The following is a 14,671-nucleotide window of genomic DNA, read 5'->3' on the forward strand; positions in this document are numbered from 1 at the left end:
ATGCTTTAGGTATAGTATCCAGCATCTTATTGGGTAGATTTGTTTTTAAAAGGAGATCTAACAGACACTGTGAGTTGTCATGTCCTTACAAGATGTAAGCACTACTTATCTGAACCTTCATAGAAAATGACAATGCATTTGCCCTACTTATCAAAAAACTAATTCTGAGCTGGCAGGTAAAAGCTGCTGCCTTACTCAGAGTAACCAACCATTTCTAAAGACACCAGTGCATGTTCACATATTCATAATTCCAGCAGAAATGGAGACACTGCTGATTTCAGTTCTAGGAACCCTTTATTGAATGAAAGGTGTAGCACCTCCTTTTTAGCTAAGTGTGTCCAAAACAAACCCTGTATGATACTCCAGTGCTTTTGACATGGGCAGAAAAATTTGATTTTTAAAGTCCCCCTTAATACATACAAAACATAATAATATAGAAATGTGTTTGAACTTTATTTGTTATGGACATCACAGAAAAATAATGAACAGTAATACTTTCAAAATTTGTTTGGAATGCAAATCTGGATTGCACAGCTTTTATGTAAATATTTGGTTATGGGGGCATTTTCCCAATAGAGACAGAGCTGTGGACATAACAAAGCACATGGTACCAATACTACTTAACCCTTTACAAGTGTCAGAAGCACATTTATATCAAACAGCTTTGCTATTGCGGTATGTTGTAATAAATGCATGGAAATAAATTCATGGAATGCTTTCAGTTATGGAGAATGAACCTCGTCAAATGCACTTTGATAAGCGCAACTGATTGTTTTGCTTTAAGAGGAATATGAACCCGGTTTTTCTGGAACTGGTGGGGGCTGCTATTTTGGACACCATGCTACAGAACCAAAGCCTGATTTGTGCCCTTTCGCATACGCTCTCGTCTTCCTTTTGTCTTCTGCAATTCCAGATCTTTCACTGGCAAGACGTGTGCGCTGCACAAGGAGCGCACAAGGCACTACAGCCGCGTTGCTATGGGGACCAAGACACGTCTGCTCGGCGCTCGCAGTAATCGCAAGGGACAAGCGCTCCCGACGGCAGCGGAGCGCTGCCCGCCGCACCGCGGGCATCCCTCCGGCTACGGCGGGCAGCCTCCAGCCGCTCGCACGGCGTGTTTCGAGCACCGCGGCTCCCGGGCCGCCCCGTCCGCGCTGCCGGCCGGCCGGGCGGGCAGTCGGGGGAGCGGCGGCAGCGCCGGGCGGTGCGCGGGAAAGCCCGGCCGGCCCCCGGCGGCGCAGCGGGCACGCGTTGCGGGCGGCCCCGGGCCGGCAGCGGCGGCCGCAGGTGCCGCGGGCGGGACGGGCTCTGCGGAGCCTCAGCCGGGGGCGCGGCGGGGCGGGGAGCGGCCGGAAGTGACGGGGCCGGGCCGGGCTGATTCACCTGCTGGGCGGTGCGCGGGGCGCAGCCCGGGCACGGAGCTGCCGCCGCCGCCGGGTGCCCGCCGCGCCATGGAGCTGCCGCCGCCGCCCGCGCTGCTGCTCGCGGTGTCCCTCGTCCTGCTCTACTCCGCAGGTGGGCGCAGGTGGAAGGGACGGGACCGACGGGGAGGGAAAGGGAAGGAGGGAGGGAGGCGGTGGCGGCTCCTCTGTGGGGCTGGGAGAAAGCGCGGCGGGGGTGGGGGGCTGCTGCCCGCCCGGTGTCCGCCCCGGGGGCTGGGGGGCTCCGCGCCTCCGCCCGTGCGTGTGTGGGGGTCCCCGCCGTGTGTGTGGGCGTGGGGGGGTGGGGGTGGTCTCCGCCCTGTGTGTGAGAGTGCGTGTGCGCGCCTCGGCCGTGTGCGGGTCTCTGCCCCTCGCGCATTTCCCCGTCCCCTGCAGCCCCTCTGCCCTGCCCGCCTCAGCCCGGGGGCGCGGTGCCCGCGCTGGCGGTGGGGCCGCGCCGCGGAGCCGACCTGGGCTTTGTTCGCCCTCAGCGCGGCTGCCGAGCTTTATCTGTCGCCTCCCCTCCCCTTCCCCGCCGCTCTCCCGGGCAGCCCCCGGTGCGGCGGGGCCGCTGTGCCCGCCCGGTGTCTCCCGGCCGGAGCGGCTCCCGCGGCAGGCGGGCGGCGGAGTCCTCGCCACACGGGAAAACCGACTTAGAAAGAGCAAAAGAAAAAAAAAAAAAAAAAAAAAATTAAAACCCCAGCCCTGCATGTGTAGCACCTCCAGCATCCAGGCTGGCTCCGCTTTTGAGGGTGTGGAAGGGGCCGGGTGCTCCCGGAGAGCCCTCGGAACCCGGTTGTCCAGACCCGATGGCCAGGATTGAGCCCTGAGGAGTAAACGTGAGAGGATTTGAGGGTGGGAGGAAAGGAGTTGAACTGGATGGACCTAAACGCGTTTGTTTTTCGTGATGAAAGAAAACAAAGCAGTAGATATTCTCAAACAAAAAAAGCAATCGACTATACCCAAAACCCTCACATAACAAATCAAACGTGCCTGGGCTACTAAAAAGTAGGCAGATGTTTTTCATCTCACATGCTAGATGTTCTTAGGTTCCTGTAATGAAGTTGGCTGCCATATCAGTGTTTCTTAAACATATCTCTAATATAAAAGTAAGTTTTCACTAAAGTTGACCAAAAATTATGTGAAACTACAAAAGGTGACAAAACACCTAGGGAGGTTCAGGTTCACAGTAAAATGTGTATCAGTGGTGTCAGGAGGTCAGGTTTTATTTCCTATTGAAATGTTAATGCCTGTGTTGATGTCACTGCTGTTTTGGGAAATTACTCATGGGTTCAAAATTCTGTGTCTGTAACGGAATGGTGAACTCTGATCCCCTGAATGAAAGGGAATAGGTAGTTCTGCATTAACTGCGTTTCCCGAAGCAGAGTTGGAAACAAGGTAGATGCTGTGTAAGAACGATGAGTTACTAGTATTTAGTTGACAAGGTTAGTCATGAAGATTTATATTGAAACACTTTGTGTAACGAAAACTGTGAAAATAACTTGTGAGTAGAATTCTATGTACTGCATTTGAACTAGATCACTGCTAGGCCATCAAAGACTATGATTCTAAAAAATTAGGAACAATTAATATATGAGGAAATGCAAACTCAGAACAGAATTTTACACTTTAGTTCTCCTGAAGGATACAGGTGTCTTCAGACCTCAGGGTGAAATTGGATGACTTTGTAAATAAAGAAATATTCCTCATGAAAACACACATACTCTTTCGTACAGTTATTTGAACGACAGTACCCTAAAACACATATATTTCACACTCCTCTGAAGGAAATAATTGAATAATCTGTATTTCATAGGAGCTGATATGTCCTCTGAGCTCGCTTGTGTTTTTTCCCATCAGATTGAGTTAATGTTTCTGGGTCTGTGCTGCAGATAGACATTACTTCCTTCACTGAAGGAACAGATGTCGGTAACTTGCTGGTCTCCATATGGACCCAACCTAGAGGAAGCTATTTTTTGTGCAGTTGAGTGAAAGCTGTTGTCAGTGAAGCATTGCCTAGGTGCTGAAGTTACTTGAGTTTGGTGGTTGTGGTTTAACCCTAGCAAGAAACTAAGGACCACCCACATGGTCACTTGTTCCCCTTGTGTTAGATGAGGGAGAGAATTGGAAGGGTAAAAGTGAGAAAACTTGTGGGTGGAGACGAAGACAGTTTAATGGGGAAAGCAAGATCCATGCATGCAAGCAAAGCAAAACAAGGACTTCATTCACCACTTCCCGTGGGCAGGGAGAAGCTCAGCCATCCCCAGGAAAGCTGGGCTCTGTCACATGGAAGGCTCACTTGGGAAGACAAATGCTGTCACTCTGAACGTCCCCACTTCCTTTTTCACCCAGCTGTGTACGGTGATCATGACATCATGTGGTGTGGCACCATCTCCCTGTATACAGTGTTGGGGAAATAATCTCCTTCCATTTGGTGCAAATTCAAATTTGTGTAGGGTTTTAGATGACTAAGAATAAATACAAGTGCTGAACTTGTGATCCCAGTTTAACAAATACGATAATAATTTACATCTTTTAAACTTCTGAAAATGTGTAACATCAGAACTTGAATCATCAATAATTGAAGTGTTAACATAGCCAGATTATACCTATAAAAAGATAGATGCTAAAAAAAGATCCTACATGCATAGTGACCCATTTAACCCTCGGAAGAAGGTTTTACGAAACAGGAATGCTGTGTGTGTAAATACCCCAACTGAGGATGAGTTTGAGGAGAGTGTTAAGGTAAATAACTGGGCAGGAATTTTCTTTAGTCTGTAGTGGTATCTTTTATTGCTGCTCTTGCAGTGGTTTTTATGTGCATTTTGGTTTTTTGTTTGCAATGGTAATAGGCAATTTTGTACTCTGTTGAAATTCTGCAATGTGTGATGCTTTATTAACAGAATTGTAACCTTTTAAATAAAATCAAATTTCTGGTAAACTTTAGGAAAATCTACGGTTATTTCCCTGTTGTTAAACTTGCAAAAGTAATTCCAGTATCGTGCATGCAGGAGTGGAACCTAATGCAGGCATAGTAAGCCAGCATTTGGTGGCTAGTACACTTTGTCAAATAAGTATAATAAGGAACTTAAGCCCGTTCATGTTTTTATGCATGCAATAGGATCTTGCAGAAGCTTAAATTAGAAGTGTGACTACCACAGGAGTTTAATGATAACTCCTATCCCAGTCTTTTAATTGCTAAACCTGGTACACTTCATCTCTTGGTCAGTAATTGTAACAAGATTCAGGGTTCAAGTTCTTCTGAACTATCCATTGATGTGAAAGTTACCTGAAGTTTGGGACTTGTTTCCTGGATCTTAGAGTTTTAACAAGTATGAAAATCTTTAACCAGAGATTACTTAATCAACTGTTAGTCAGCTGCTGTGACATGGACCATGACATTTGAATTAGTGATTTTTGCCTTGGCTAATCTATGTTTCCCAGAAGGTATTTTATGTGTTGAGAATGCTGCTGCAGAGATTATTATAGCTCGTCACTTTGGTCTCCTCTGACTGCCCCACTGTGTTGCATCAAACTTCAGCTGCCTCTCTGTCTTTACTTCCAGTTCTTGCCTCTTCCACAGCCAAGCCCACTTAACAGACAGATGAAACTCCCCCTCCTGAATGTCTGGTTTAGCTTCAATTGCTGCTTTACAACATACACACCTGCCCATATTTTTACATGAGCACATGTATGCTTTGCTACTCATACCATTCACACTTCAAGATAGTAATCCTGAATATCTTTAAATCTGCCTCAGTATTGGAGCATATTGGAGCTCCTACAGAGATTTGTGCAGACTAGGAAACTTGGTTTTGGGGCTAGTGTTGTTTCAACATACTTCCACACTCATTTAATCAGCTGTTGCTTGCATGCTTTCATAAGCTTGTAGTGCCAGGGATTCTTTTTGCTCTTGTTGTGACTTCTGGTTGACTTAATGAAACTTTTAGATACTGTGTGAAACATTATAAATTTGGAGAACTTTTAGCAACTGTGTGGCTCACCAGCATGGAAGAATGTGTGCGTCACCACCCTTCTATTACATCAATTTAGTTACGCTTGCTTCCCCCCTCCCCCTTTTTTTTTTTTTTTTAGGGAATTCCTCTTTTTACTCCTTTGCACCTTTCCAGGGATGGCTCAGAGAAAAGCCACTTCAGCCAGTTGCCATGGGAGTAAGTGGCAGGGAAGTCATAGTTCTGTGTAAACCTGTTTCAGTAACATCTGCGGTATAAGCAGCCCCCTGCATCCTTGCTGGTCCTTTCCTTTATTGCAGATGTAAACAGGTCTAGATTTGAAACAAGAAAGTGTTTTGCTACCAATTTGTCCTGGTACAGGGCAGGAATGAGTGACAGGAAGGATGGCAGAAGAGCATTAGGAGGAAAACTGGTTCTGTTTGATCAGTATTTTCCCAAAGCATGGAAATATCTGTAAAACCTTGGCCGGGAGAGAGCTTAGTTGAGGAGTAAGACTGCATGGCTAGGTCAGGCAACCAGTCAAATGTCTAGATGTTACTGCAAAGATTATTTTTGCATCCTCTTTGAAGTTGTACCTGACATTCATCTGGCTCCATGGTGAGCTCCAGTTCAGGGAGTTTAAAAGTTATAAAAAGAGTAAATTTTTGTGAGGTCAGTTTTCTCCCTGTTCCTTTTCTTGATCCAACTCAATGAGATCAAGCCTGAATTATAACAAGGGAGTGTCAGCTGGAACCTCAAATGTGCATGGTGGAGTATATTATTGCAATTGTTTATTAATTTATTTAAATGTCACCTACTTGCTGGATGACGTTCAAAATGTGATAAAGAGGCAAGATTTGGAGTTTTATTTACACTGGAGCCATTCACTGGTGCTCCGATGTCCTTTAGCTGCTGTCAAGAAGCATCTGAGGTACTTGATGGTTGCAAGTTTTGCAGTTGCACTTGCTGCTACATTTTTTTAAACAGATATGTTTTTCATGCCCTACAGCTAAAGCCTCTATGCTTAGTATGCTGAAAAATGATTAATCAACAAGAACTATTTGGTGTGTTGGATGGAAAGATGAGAATTTGATACATTCTCAACTGTTTGAACTTGTGCAGATTTAGTTTGCATAAGGAATTGAAATTTCCTGTGTTCACTTATCCTGCATCTTCAGCTCTTTGTTTTAGATGTATTAACAATATAAGCTACAAGGAATATTTCATCTCAGTTGTTTTAAGGCATGTAAAAATAACCTGTTCGTGTGTGTATAGATATAAATATATTCTAGTGTCTCCCTAAATTTTTAAATGATAAGTTAACTTCTTGGCTAATTAGGGTGGATATTCTAATTCATTGAGCTTATTCCTTTCTGTCTTTTTTTATGTGGTGGGAGTGGGGCAGGGAAGGAAACAAGACTGGGCAGACAAGACATTTTTCTCTGTCATTGTGATGCTTCACCTTTATATTTAAAAAAACCCAACAAAACAGCAACAAGAAAAGAGCCCAAAATCAACTCTGTGCTACTGAATCAAATAGTTGTCAATCTTAATGCAAAACTTGCATGAACTGGGAAAAAAGCATTGCTTGTTCAGTAGCTTGGAAGAGCCAAAGCATCTTTACTCAAGTGAAAATAATATGGCTGCTCAGTTAAGTGTTGGATTGTAGTGAACTCCCTGATGCATTGACTGACAGATGTGCCCAGTGCATTCACACTGCCAGTGAGCTGCTTCATTTAGCTCCCTTTTAAATGCCATCAAATTGGCAGGAAAAAGATCGAATCATGTGGCTTGATTGCTTAGTGACTGTGTAAGCCTCCAATATCTGTCCGTAATGGGAAAGTGACTTGCAGAGCTAAAACAACCTGTGCAGTTGGGGTAGACTTGGTAGAGGAGAGGCGGGATTTTGTGTGAGTGTGTCGTGTCAGGATTTCAGCTCTGATCTTTTTCTTTTTTGTGCTCACTGAAAAAAGTCTTTGTAATGGTTGACCTTCATTTAATTTTGCACTTCTCAGTACTGTTTCTAGATGGTTCCTTAAAGGCTCTGAAGTGCAGTCTGGAGGTACAGTTTCGCATTACACCTGCCCCCATTACAGATGTGGTGCGGTTACATCCGATGTGTAACATCCTGTCTGCTGTGGTTGTTGCCCCTTCCAGTGGTGACATTGGATTCCTTCTCCCCTTCCTTGTGTCAGAGCAGCCTTGTGCAGCTGTTGGCAAAGTCCATCCAGCTGATACCACAGAAAACTTGGAACTCATAGTGATTTTCTGACACTACTCCTCTGCTTAAAACTAATCTTAATCCCAGTTTATGTTGCACTATCCCCTCCCCCTTTCAGTTGCCTCTCGAAAGCTTATCCTTCCCTTCAGTAAGGAGATCTGAATGCCCCCTCTCTCCCCTTGATAAGCACGTCCCTCTCAGGAAGGTCATCAGCCAGCAGTTGCTAGGATACGGGCTGGTGGCTTTGAGTTTAGCAACCCAAAAGCTTCAAGAATGTGCTGAACAAGTAAGGAGCGCAAGGACAGTTGTAGAAGGAAAGGGATGTTGGAGAGAATCTGAAGGCAAAGGGTGTGTTGAAGAAAAAACGAAGTTGTGGGTGAATAAAAAAATAAAAGATCATTTAAGTTTTAGCCTGTGATTTTTAGGTTTTTGTAGTTGCATAATGTTGTTTTAGATTTTTGTAGTTGCATAATGATTTCAGCTGATCCCAGTGAAATGTGGTTGGGAGTGAAATCAAGCTCATGCTATGTATTTGCAGAGTTGGAGTTATTGGTAGTTTTATTTACATGAGCCTTAAAATTAAGAATTTTTTGTTAGATTGGGAGGGTGTGTAACTTGTACCTTAATTGTGCAGTACCTTTTAAACTGGGGCAGGGGTATGCAACACTACATTAATTGGAGCTATTTATTAATTTAATGCTGTCTGAAGACATCCAGACTGAAACAGATTTTTTTTTTAAATGTCTTTGAAGAAGTGTGCATACTCAGTTTCCTGTCTAGTTTGTTTTTTTTTTTTTTTTAACTCGTGTGGTTTGACAGAGGATTTGAGGATTCAAATAAATGTGCCTCAGAAAAGTGGTGCTTCTCCCCCACCCTGCTCAGAAGTAGTAAAGTTTGGAAATACAAGCCCACCGTTTTGAGGCCCAGGAACAGAGTTGACTATCCGGTGGTCGAAATATCCCAGGCTTATTCTTATATGTAGGGTTTTTTTTGGGGGGTGTGTTTATTTTTGGGTTCTTTTTGTTTTGGTTGGTTGGTTTTTTGTTGGGGTTGTTGTTGTTGTTTGTCTTTTTTTAATAAGTGCCCTGCTGTTTCATCAGCCTTCTCATTGTAGCTTCTGGCAAAACCTTATTTCATGCACATAAGTCTTTTATCTGCACCGTCTGTGGAAAAAGTGTTCTGGAAACTTAACCAGACCAGAGTTCTGGGAGCTCAGTCACTCAGCCTCTTTGAGCTACTGGTGAGCTAGCTGAGGTGAAATGTGCAAGAGAGAGTTTTAAAATCTTATTGCTGCTATCATAAGTTGTATAAAACTCTAACTCTTTTCTACAAAAACTGCTGTGTGGATTTAATTTCCTGAACTGTTTTTATATTTAGTCTGGGACTAAATGAACTAGGTAGGAGGAGACACTGTGTGCAGCCAGGTCTCTCCTAGGTGGGTGCTTTTATTCCTGGGTTGTCTTTACTTTCTCTGGCTCCATAAACTCTCTTTTCTGCACAGTAGGAGAGTTTCACTAAGATCTGTGACTCCAGTTTAGAGAGCACTGACCTGGGAGATCTGAAATGCAGATGTGAACATCTTTTGTCTTAATTTTACTCTGTCTTTGAGGATTAACTAGTGTTCTGCCTAGTGGACTCAGGCTAGTGTAGAGGGGCAAGTTTTTATCTTCTCTCTAATCTTTTTGCATTGGGCCTCTTTGAGGCTTAAGTAGAAGAATACTTTGTATGTTAATGTAACTAGCCCTGGAAATGTTAGGTTTAAGTAGGCTTGTTGCTTTTGGTAAAATGTTTTGTTGGGGTGTTTTTACCAGTTACAGTGAACTGTGCTTATCTCTGAAATTTTTATCACTGCATTGTATGATAACAGGGCGTTAAGCATGGGAAAAATGTGGTCTGTGGAGCACGTCAAACAGTAGCTGTTTAACTCTTGATATTAGCAGGACAGTACTTTCTTTGTTAGAAAAAGCTTTGTGATTTGCCTTTATCAGCATGGGATTATCCTAAAAATCTGAATTCTTTGCGGAATTCTAAAATTAGACTGTATTAAAATCAAACCTCTGTAGATACGTGGATTCAGATGCAGTAATGCTGTGTGACTTTTTCTTTTGTTTTATTAACTGCTCCGTTGTTACCTAGCATTTGTTAGTTCCTTACCAATTGCTTGCTTGTTCCTGTCCTTCATCTTTTGCTTGTTTTACCTCTGTTGAGGTTACTGTGAAGCCTGAGTATTCTTTGGTACTTGGGTACCTGACTAAATTAATACGATGTGTATTGAGCTAATATGTGTTTTGGAATCTGTTGTGAAGCATTTTTGAGTTTCATTCTCACATCAAAAATCCCCAAGTCTATTGAATTTGCTTTCTAAAGGGAAGACAATTTTTTTTATCCTTCTGTTAAACTTCCTTTTTATTGACATTGTTCCTTTAATGCTTATTAAGTTAAAGGAGGCTGTTTAGGGACTGTTCTTTGAGTTGCAGAGTTTGACATAAGAAGAGTTAGATTCAGCAAAACTTCATAGTGTTTTGGGCCCAAGCTTCTGAAAGCTGTAACTGTACTGGGTCCTTTTGCTCTTGGAGGTAAGATGTAGAAACTGAGAATCCAAATCTGAAGCTGGGCCCTTTTTTTTAAGGCTTTTTTTTTTTTTTTTTTTAACCTTTTGGAGAGGAGTCTCGTTGATAAATTTAGGATGTGATTTGGTTTTTGGCTTGTGATAAACTGTGGCAAAACAGCTTAACTGCAGCTTTGTGACCATCTTAGCTGTGCTGATATGACTCAGCTACTGGGTGCTGCAAAAACCACTAAAATAAGTAATGCCAAATATTTGTTTCTCTTTATTCTTTTGTGAAGGTAGCTTTTAATCCAGTTACTTGATCAGCAGGACCCTGTCTTGCAGATGCTCCCTTTGGCTGCTGAGGATGCTGATGTTTGGTATTTTAAGGAAGCAGGAGATGATTGTGGGATGCTGGCTGCTTGTGGGGATTTCAGCCATGGAGACTTGTGTTTGTGTTAGATTATGCCAGTGAACACCAGGCAGTCTCCTCAGCCAGCCACTCCTTGGTGTGTACCTTCCTCCCTGTGTACTCCGTGCTTGCTAAGGGTGTTAACTTGAGTCACTCGGTTCTACAGGGCCTTAGGTCAGAAGTGCAGGTTTGAAATAAGATGTTGTAGAACTTCTGTCCAAGTGAAGGTGGGAAGGGGGAGAGTTGGGCAACTTTGCTCTATAAAATCATTACAGCTAGCTGAAAAAAGTAGGAGATGAACTGTGGAGAAGAGGCGTATTCAGAAGTAAAATGGGGATGGTTTCAGTTTTTGAGACTGAAATTTGCCTGGTGAAAAGATTTGATCACAGGTACATCTCATTTGAAAGAAAAGTGTAAGCTGAAGTGTCTCTTAAGTGAATTTTATAGCTTGTGGCTCTCAAAGAACTAATGTGCATTTTTGGTCATGATCATTACTTGCTACTTAAGGTCTCATTCTGTGGAAAAAACATTTATATATTTAGAGACTCTCCTTGGTGGCAGTCAGGTGTTGGCAAACAAGACTGGTTTTGGAGAGCCTGGTAGTAAAGTACTCTGAAAATGCAGTTGCAGGTGGATCACACTAAGTACAGCAACATCTCTGAACTCAACTCTGCGTAGAAACTGTCCTGGTCCCCATCTAGGGAAGGACTGTGTCTGCTGGGTTACATAACCCTTCTGTGGCACAGCCCTATCTGATGCCAGAAACATTCATGCCAAATTTAGATGCACACCTACATTTGTGTAAGCCAGTAATGCACAATTTCAATGTGTCCTGATTAAATAAGAAAATACTAAATGCATAACTAATTAATCTAATAAATTACTTTCTGTTATTTATTAGTATATATCACAGCTCTGCTTATGTCTGTGTTGGAATGAAGAAAGCTTTGCTCCATTTTAATTTTTTGTCTGCTTTCTGTTTTGAAGATTCTTTTATACTAGAAAACAGCTTCCATCAGATTCCATAAAATATTTCATTTTCCCTAGATTAGTCTTAATAATAACATAGTTTACTAAACTGTGTTCTACTTGAGTGGCACTTAAAGGTTAGTTCAGATATTGAGAAGGAAAGAGTTTTTCTAAAGATCGTCTACTGGTTTCCACCCATTTAGAAATCATATGAAAAACTTGTTCAATCATACAGATATAGTGTGCAATGCTCTTTAGGGTCAGTTTCCCAGAAAAAGAGTATTTTATTCCACATTAAGAAACTTAAATCTGAATGTTCAGAATCCAAACTATGTATTGACCTCTTACTTCTTCTAATACAAACTTTTTAAAGGAATAATGCTTATTGTCCTTCATCAAGGGAAAGGTGCTTGTCTCTTCTCAACCGGTCACAAATGTTCATTCTTATGTTTGCCACAGCCAAATATGGTGCATGTTCTCCTTGCAAAATACTTTGAAAACAATATACAGCCATTTGGATCAAGTGCACTTGAGACTTGGCTTTCAGGGGTTTTCTTGAGAGTCTGTTGTGTGCTTTTGAGTCTACGCTTTGCAGTGATTTATTTGCTGCAATTAGAAATTAGATATTTTAATGCAAAGTATATTTGAATAAGTGGGATAAATGACTTGAGTCACTTGTGTCTAAACCAGAAAAGGTGTCTGAAAAGGGTCTGAAATTTTATCCGTAAAATCATGCTAACCAAAACAAACACAAAATCTTCCTTCAGCTTGGTAAAATGTGTGCCTGTCTTGTACTAGCAGTTAGATACCACAGTGGATCCACTCATGTTTTGAGGCACATACTAGCGGAATGAAATAAACAGAATATCCCTGATTTGTGTGGAAGCTGAAGGGGTAAAGCTTGGGAAAAAAATTGAGAAAATGTCATCTTGTCACTGTGTGTGTTGGCTTCATTAGATCTTTAATGCAGAATTGTTTGTGTTGAACGTGACCTCAGTCACATCCAGCCTTCTGCTCCAAACAGCATCAACACTGAGTACTTTGCTCTTCTCTGTATCAGCTATCACCTGTCCTATTTTTCTTTGATTCGTTACTGCTCGTGTAATAGTAGAAGGTTTTCATGTGGCACTGAAGTCCCATGCTGCTTTCAGCTTTGGTTGTGTTTTGACTTCCCTGGCAGGGGTGCTGCATGCCTGGGCAATATTTGTGTGCTCTTCCCTTGGTAGGCTGTTCTTGCTTCTTCCTCCTTCGGCCAAGCTGCTGATTGATGTGTTTATTTTGCTGGATGTTGGGATGCACTCCTTGTGTGGTTAGCAATTGCCCTTAAATACCCCCCAGTTTTCTTGAGCTCTTTTGCTTTTTAGGACTGGATCCCACAGAATTCCAGCTACTGGGTAAGTCAGTCTGCCCATATGAAGTGCAGGGTCTGTGCTGGATTTGTCTTCCTCCTCGCAGGATTTTATACTTCACTGTATGATGGTCACTGCAGTCAGGGCTGTTGTTGATTCCATCCCCAGCAGGTTCTTAGGGTTCTTTTTTCCTTGAAAGCCATTGCAAGAAAGTATCAAATGGGGATTTATTCATTTAGTGCTGTTTTTCCCTGAAATCTTTCAGAAACCTCTTAGATTTTGTGTCATGCTGTGTTGCCCTTCTAGTAGATGTCACAGAGGTGAAAATGTCCCACAATAACTAGTCTCTGTCATTTTTAGAAACTTTCTGGAACTGCTGAAATAGTCTTCATCGGCTTTCTTACCCCAATCAGGTGATTTGTAACAAACTTTGACTGTGATGTTGTCCATAACGTCCTTTCCTTTAATCCTGACCCACAAGCTCTTAGCAAGCCTGTTGTCTGTCCTGTAGAACAGCTTTTTGTGTTGCAGCTGCTCCTTCAGGTAGAGGTCAGGTCACCTGCTGTTCTTCCCTTCCTGGCTTTCTTGTGTCCATCCATGACAAAGTGCCAGTCACGTGAGCTATTGCACACCTCTCGCTCTGGTGTCAGTTCTGTGTTCGGGTGCTATAGGTGGTTTCCCTTTTAACATGCTTTATCCTCACCAGGATCTCTCTTCCTCACAAGAACCTAGACCAGGTACTTCCAATGGCTCAGTCTCTATTCCCTCCCCTGACTGCAAAGTTCAGATACGATTTCCTGGTAGATCTCTCATTTACAGCGCTCGTCACCAGCTCTGATGAGGTTGTTCATAACCCGCTTCCTCGAGTGGATCCCATCTCTAACTTGGCAGCCCTTGTTTCTCAGGGGTACTCGTGGTCATAAAAATTAAAGTGCTCCTTGCAGTGCCAATCCTGTAGTGAGTTCTTAACTTGAAGGACATGTCTCTACAAGCCTTTTCCCGCTTACGTGAAAAGAGCAAGGAGAGTAAATGTCACCTGGGATTCTGTGTCCTTCTTTGCCCCTGGAGTTTTCTAGTCACATTTGATTTGCTCCAGGTCTCCTTTGCTAACATCAGGTAATAATTAAGTGGGAATAGAACAAAGAAGAAAAAGGCAATCGCGGTGATGATAATAAGGGTCAGAGGACCCTTGACAATCTCTGACGTGTCGAATCTGGCCAAGCCTCCTTCTGCAGCATATCTGGCAGCAGATGTGTCTTCTCTGCAGAAGGGAATCTCCAATTACCTACCCCTCCCTTGTGTTGCTAATGCTCAGTCCAAGCCCAGCTAGCTCTGACATGTATCTTAATTGAGGTGCTTGCTGCTTCTGCATGCTGATGTTGACCCAAAAGAAAGAGAAAGTGGAAAAGAGCTTTGTGTTTGCAGCCTTAGTCTAAGAAAGACTGTGGCACACTGGTATAATGAAAGAGAGGTGTTGGGAGATGTGCAGTAAGAAAGGAATTGAGATTTATGCAAAAGCTCTGATAATTAGAAGGTTCAGACTAATGTTTGAGTACCTCTCTTAGCAGCTAGTGTGTGCTGGAAGCTTCATGTGCAGGAATGATTGTTGAGTGTTATTCTGAGGATTGCGTGCTTTAGCTTTCATTGACATGTTTGCATGCAGTCAATGTTCATGAAAGTACTACTTGGACTTCAAAAGTATCAAAAATTGAAACTTGAAAAATATTTTTGTGACAATCTTCTATTTTGAGCAAGGCTCTTCAGGCTTTTGGATTCTGCTTTTATTTGGCACATGGTT

The 14,671-nt window shown here is 42.9% G+C and overlaps 1 protein-coding gene across 3 annotated transcripts in view; it reads left to right on the plus strand.

The window, feature by feature from the left end:
- The first annotated feature begins 1,393 nt into the window (after positions 1 to 1,393).
- CXADR (CXADR Ig-like cell adhesion molecule) overlaps positions 1,394 to 14,671 on the plus strand; it is a 36,578-nt gene continuing 23,300 nt past the window's right edge. Inside the window, exon 1 of one of the 3 annotated variants that reach the window (XM_039556371.1) lies at positions 1,394 to 1,515. In XM_039556371.1, coding sequence (XP_039412305.1) covers positions 1,452 to 1,515 — 64 coding nt within the window. In that variant the 5' untranslated portion in view covers positions 1,394 to 1,451. The remainder of the gene's footprint in view (positions 1,516 to 14,671) is intronic. The other 2 variants (XM_039556393.1, XM_039556382.1) reach the window with 2 other exon arrangements.

This window comes from Corvus cornix, chromosome 1 (genome assembly GCF_000738735.6).
Source record: "Corvus cornix cornix isolate S_Up_H32 chromosome 1, ASM73873v5, whole genome shotgun sequence".
Lineage (NCBI taxonomy): Eukaryota > Metazoa > Chordata > Aves > Passeriformes > Corvidae > Corvus > Corvus cornix.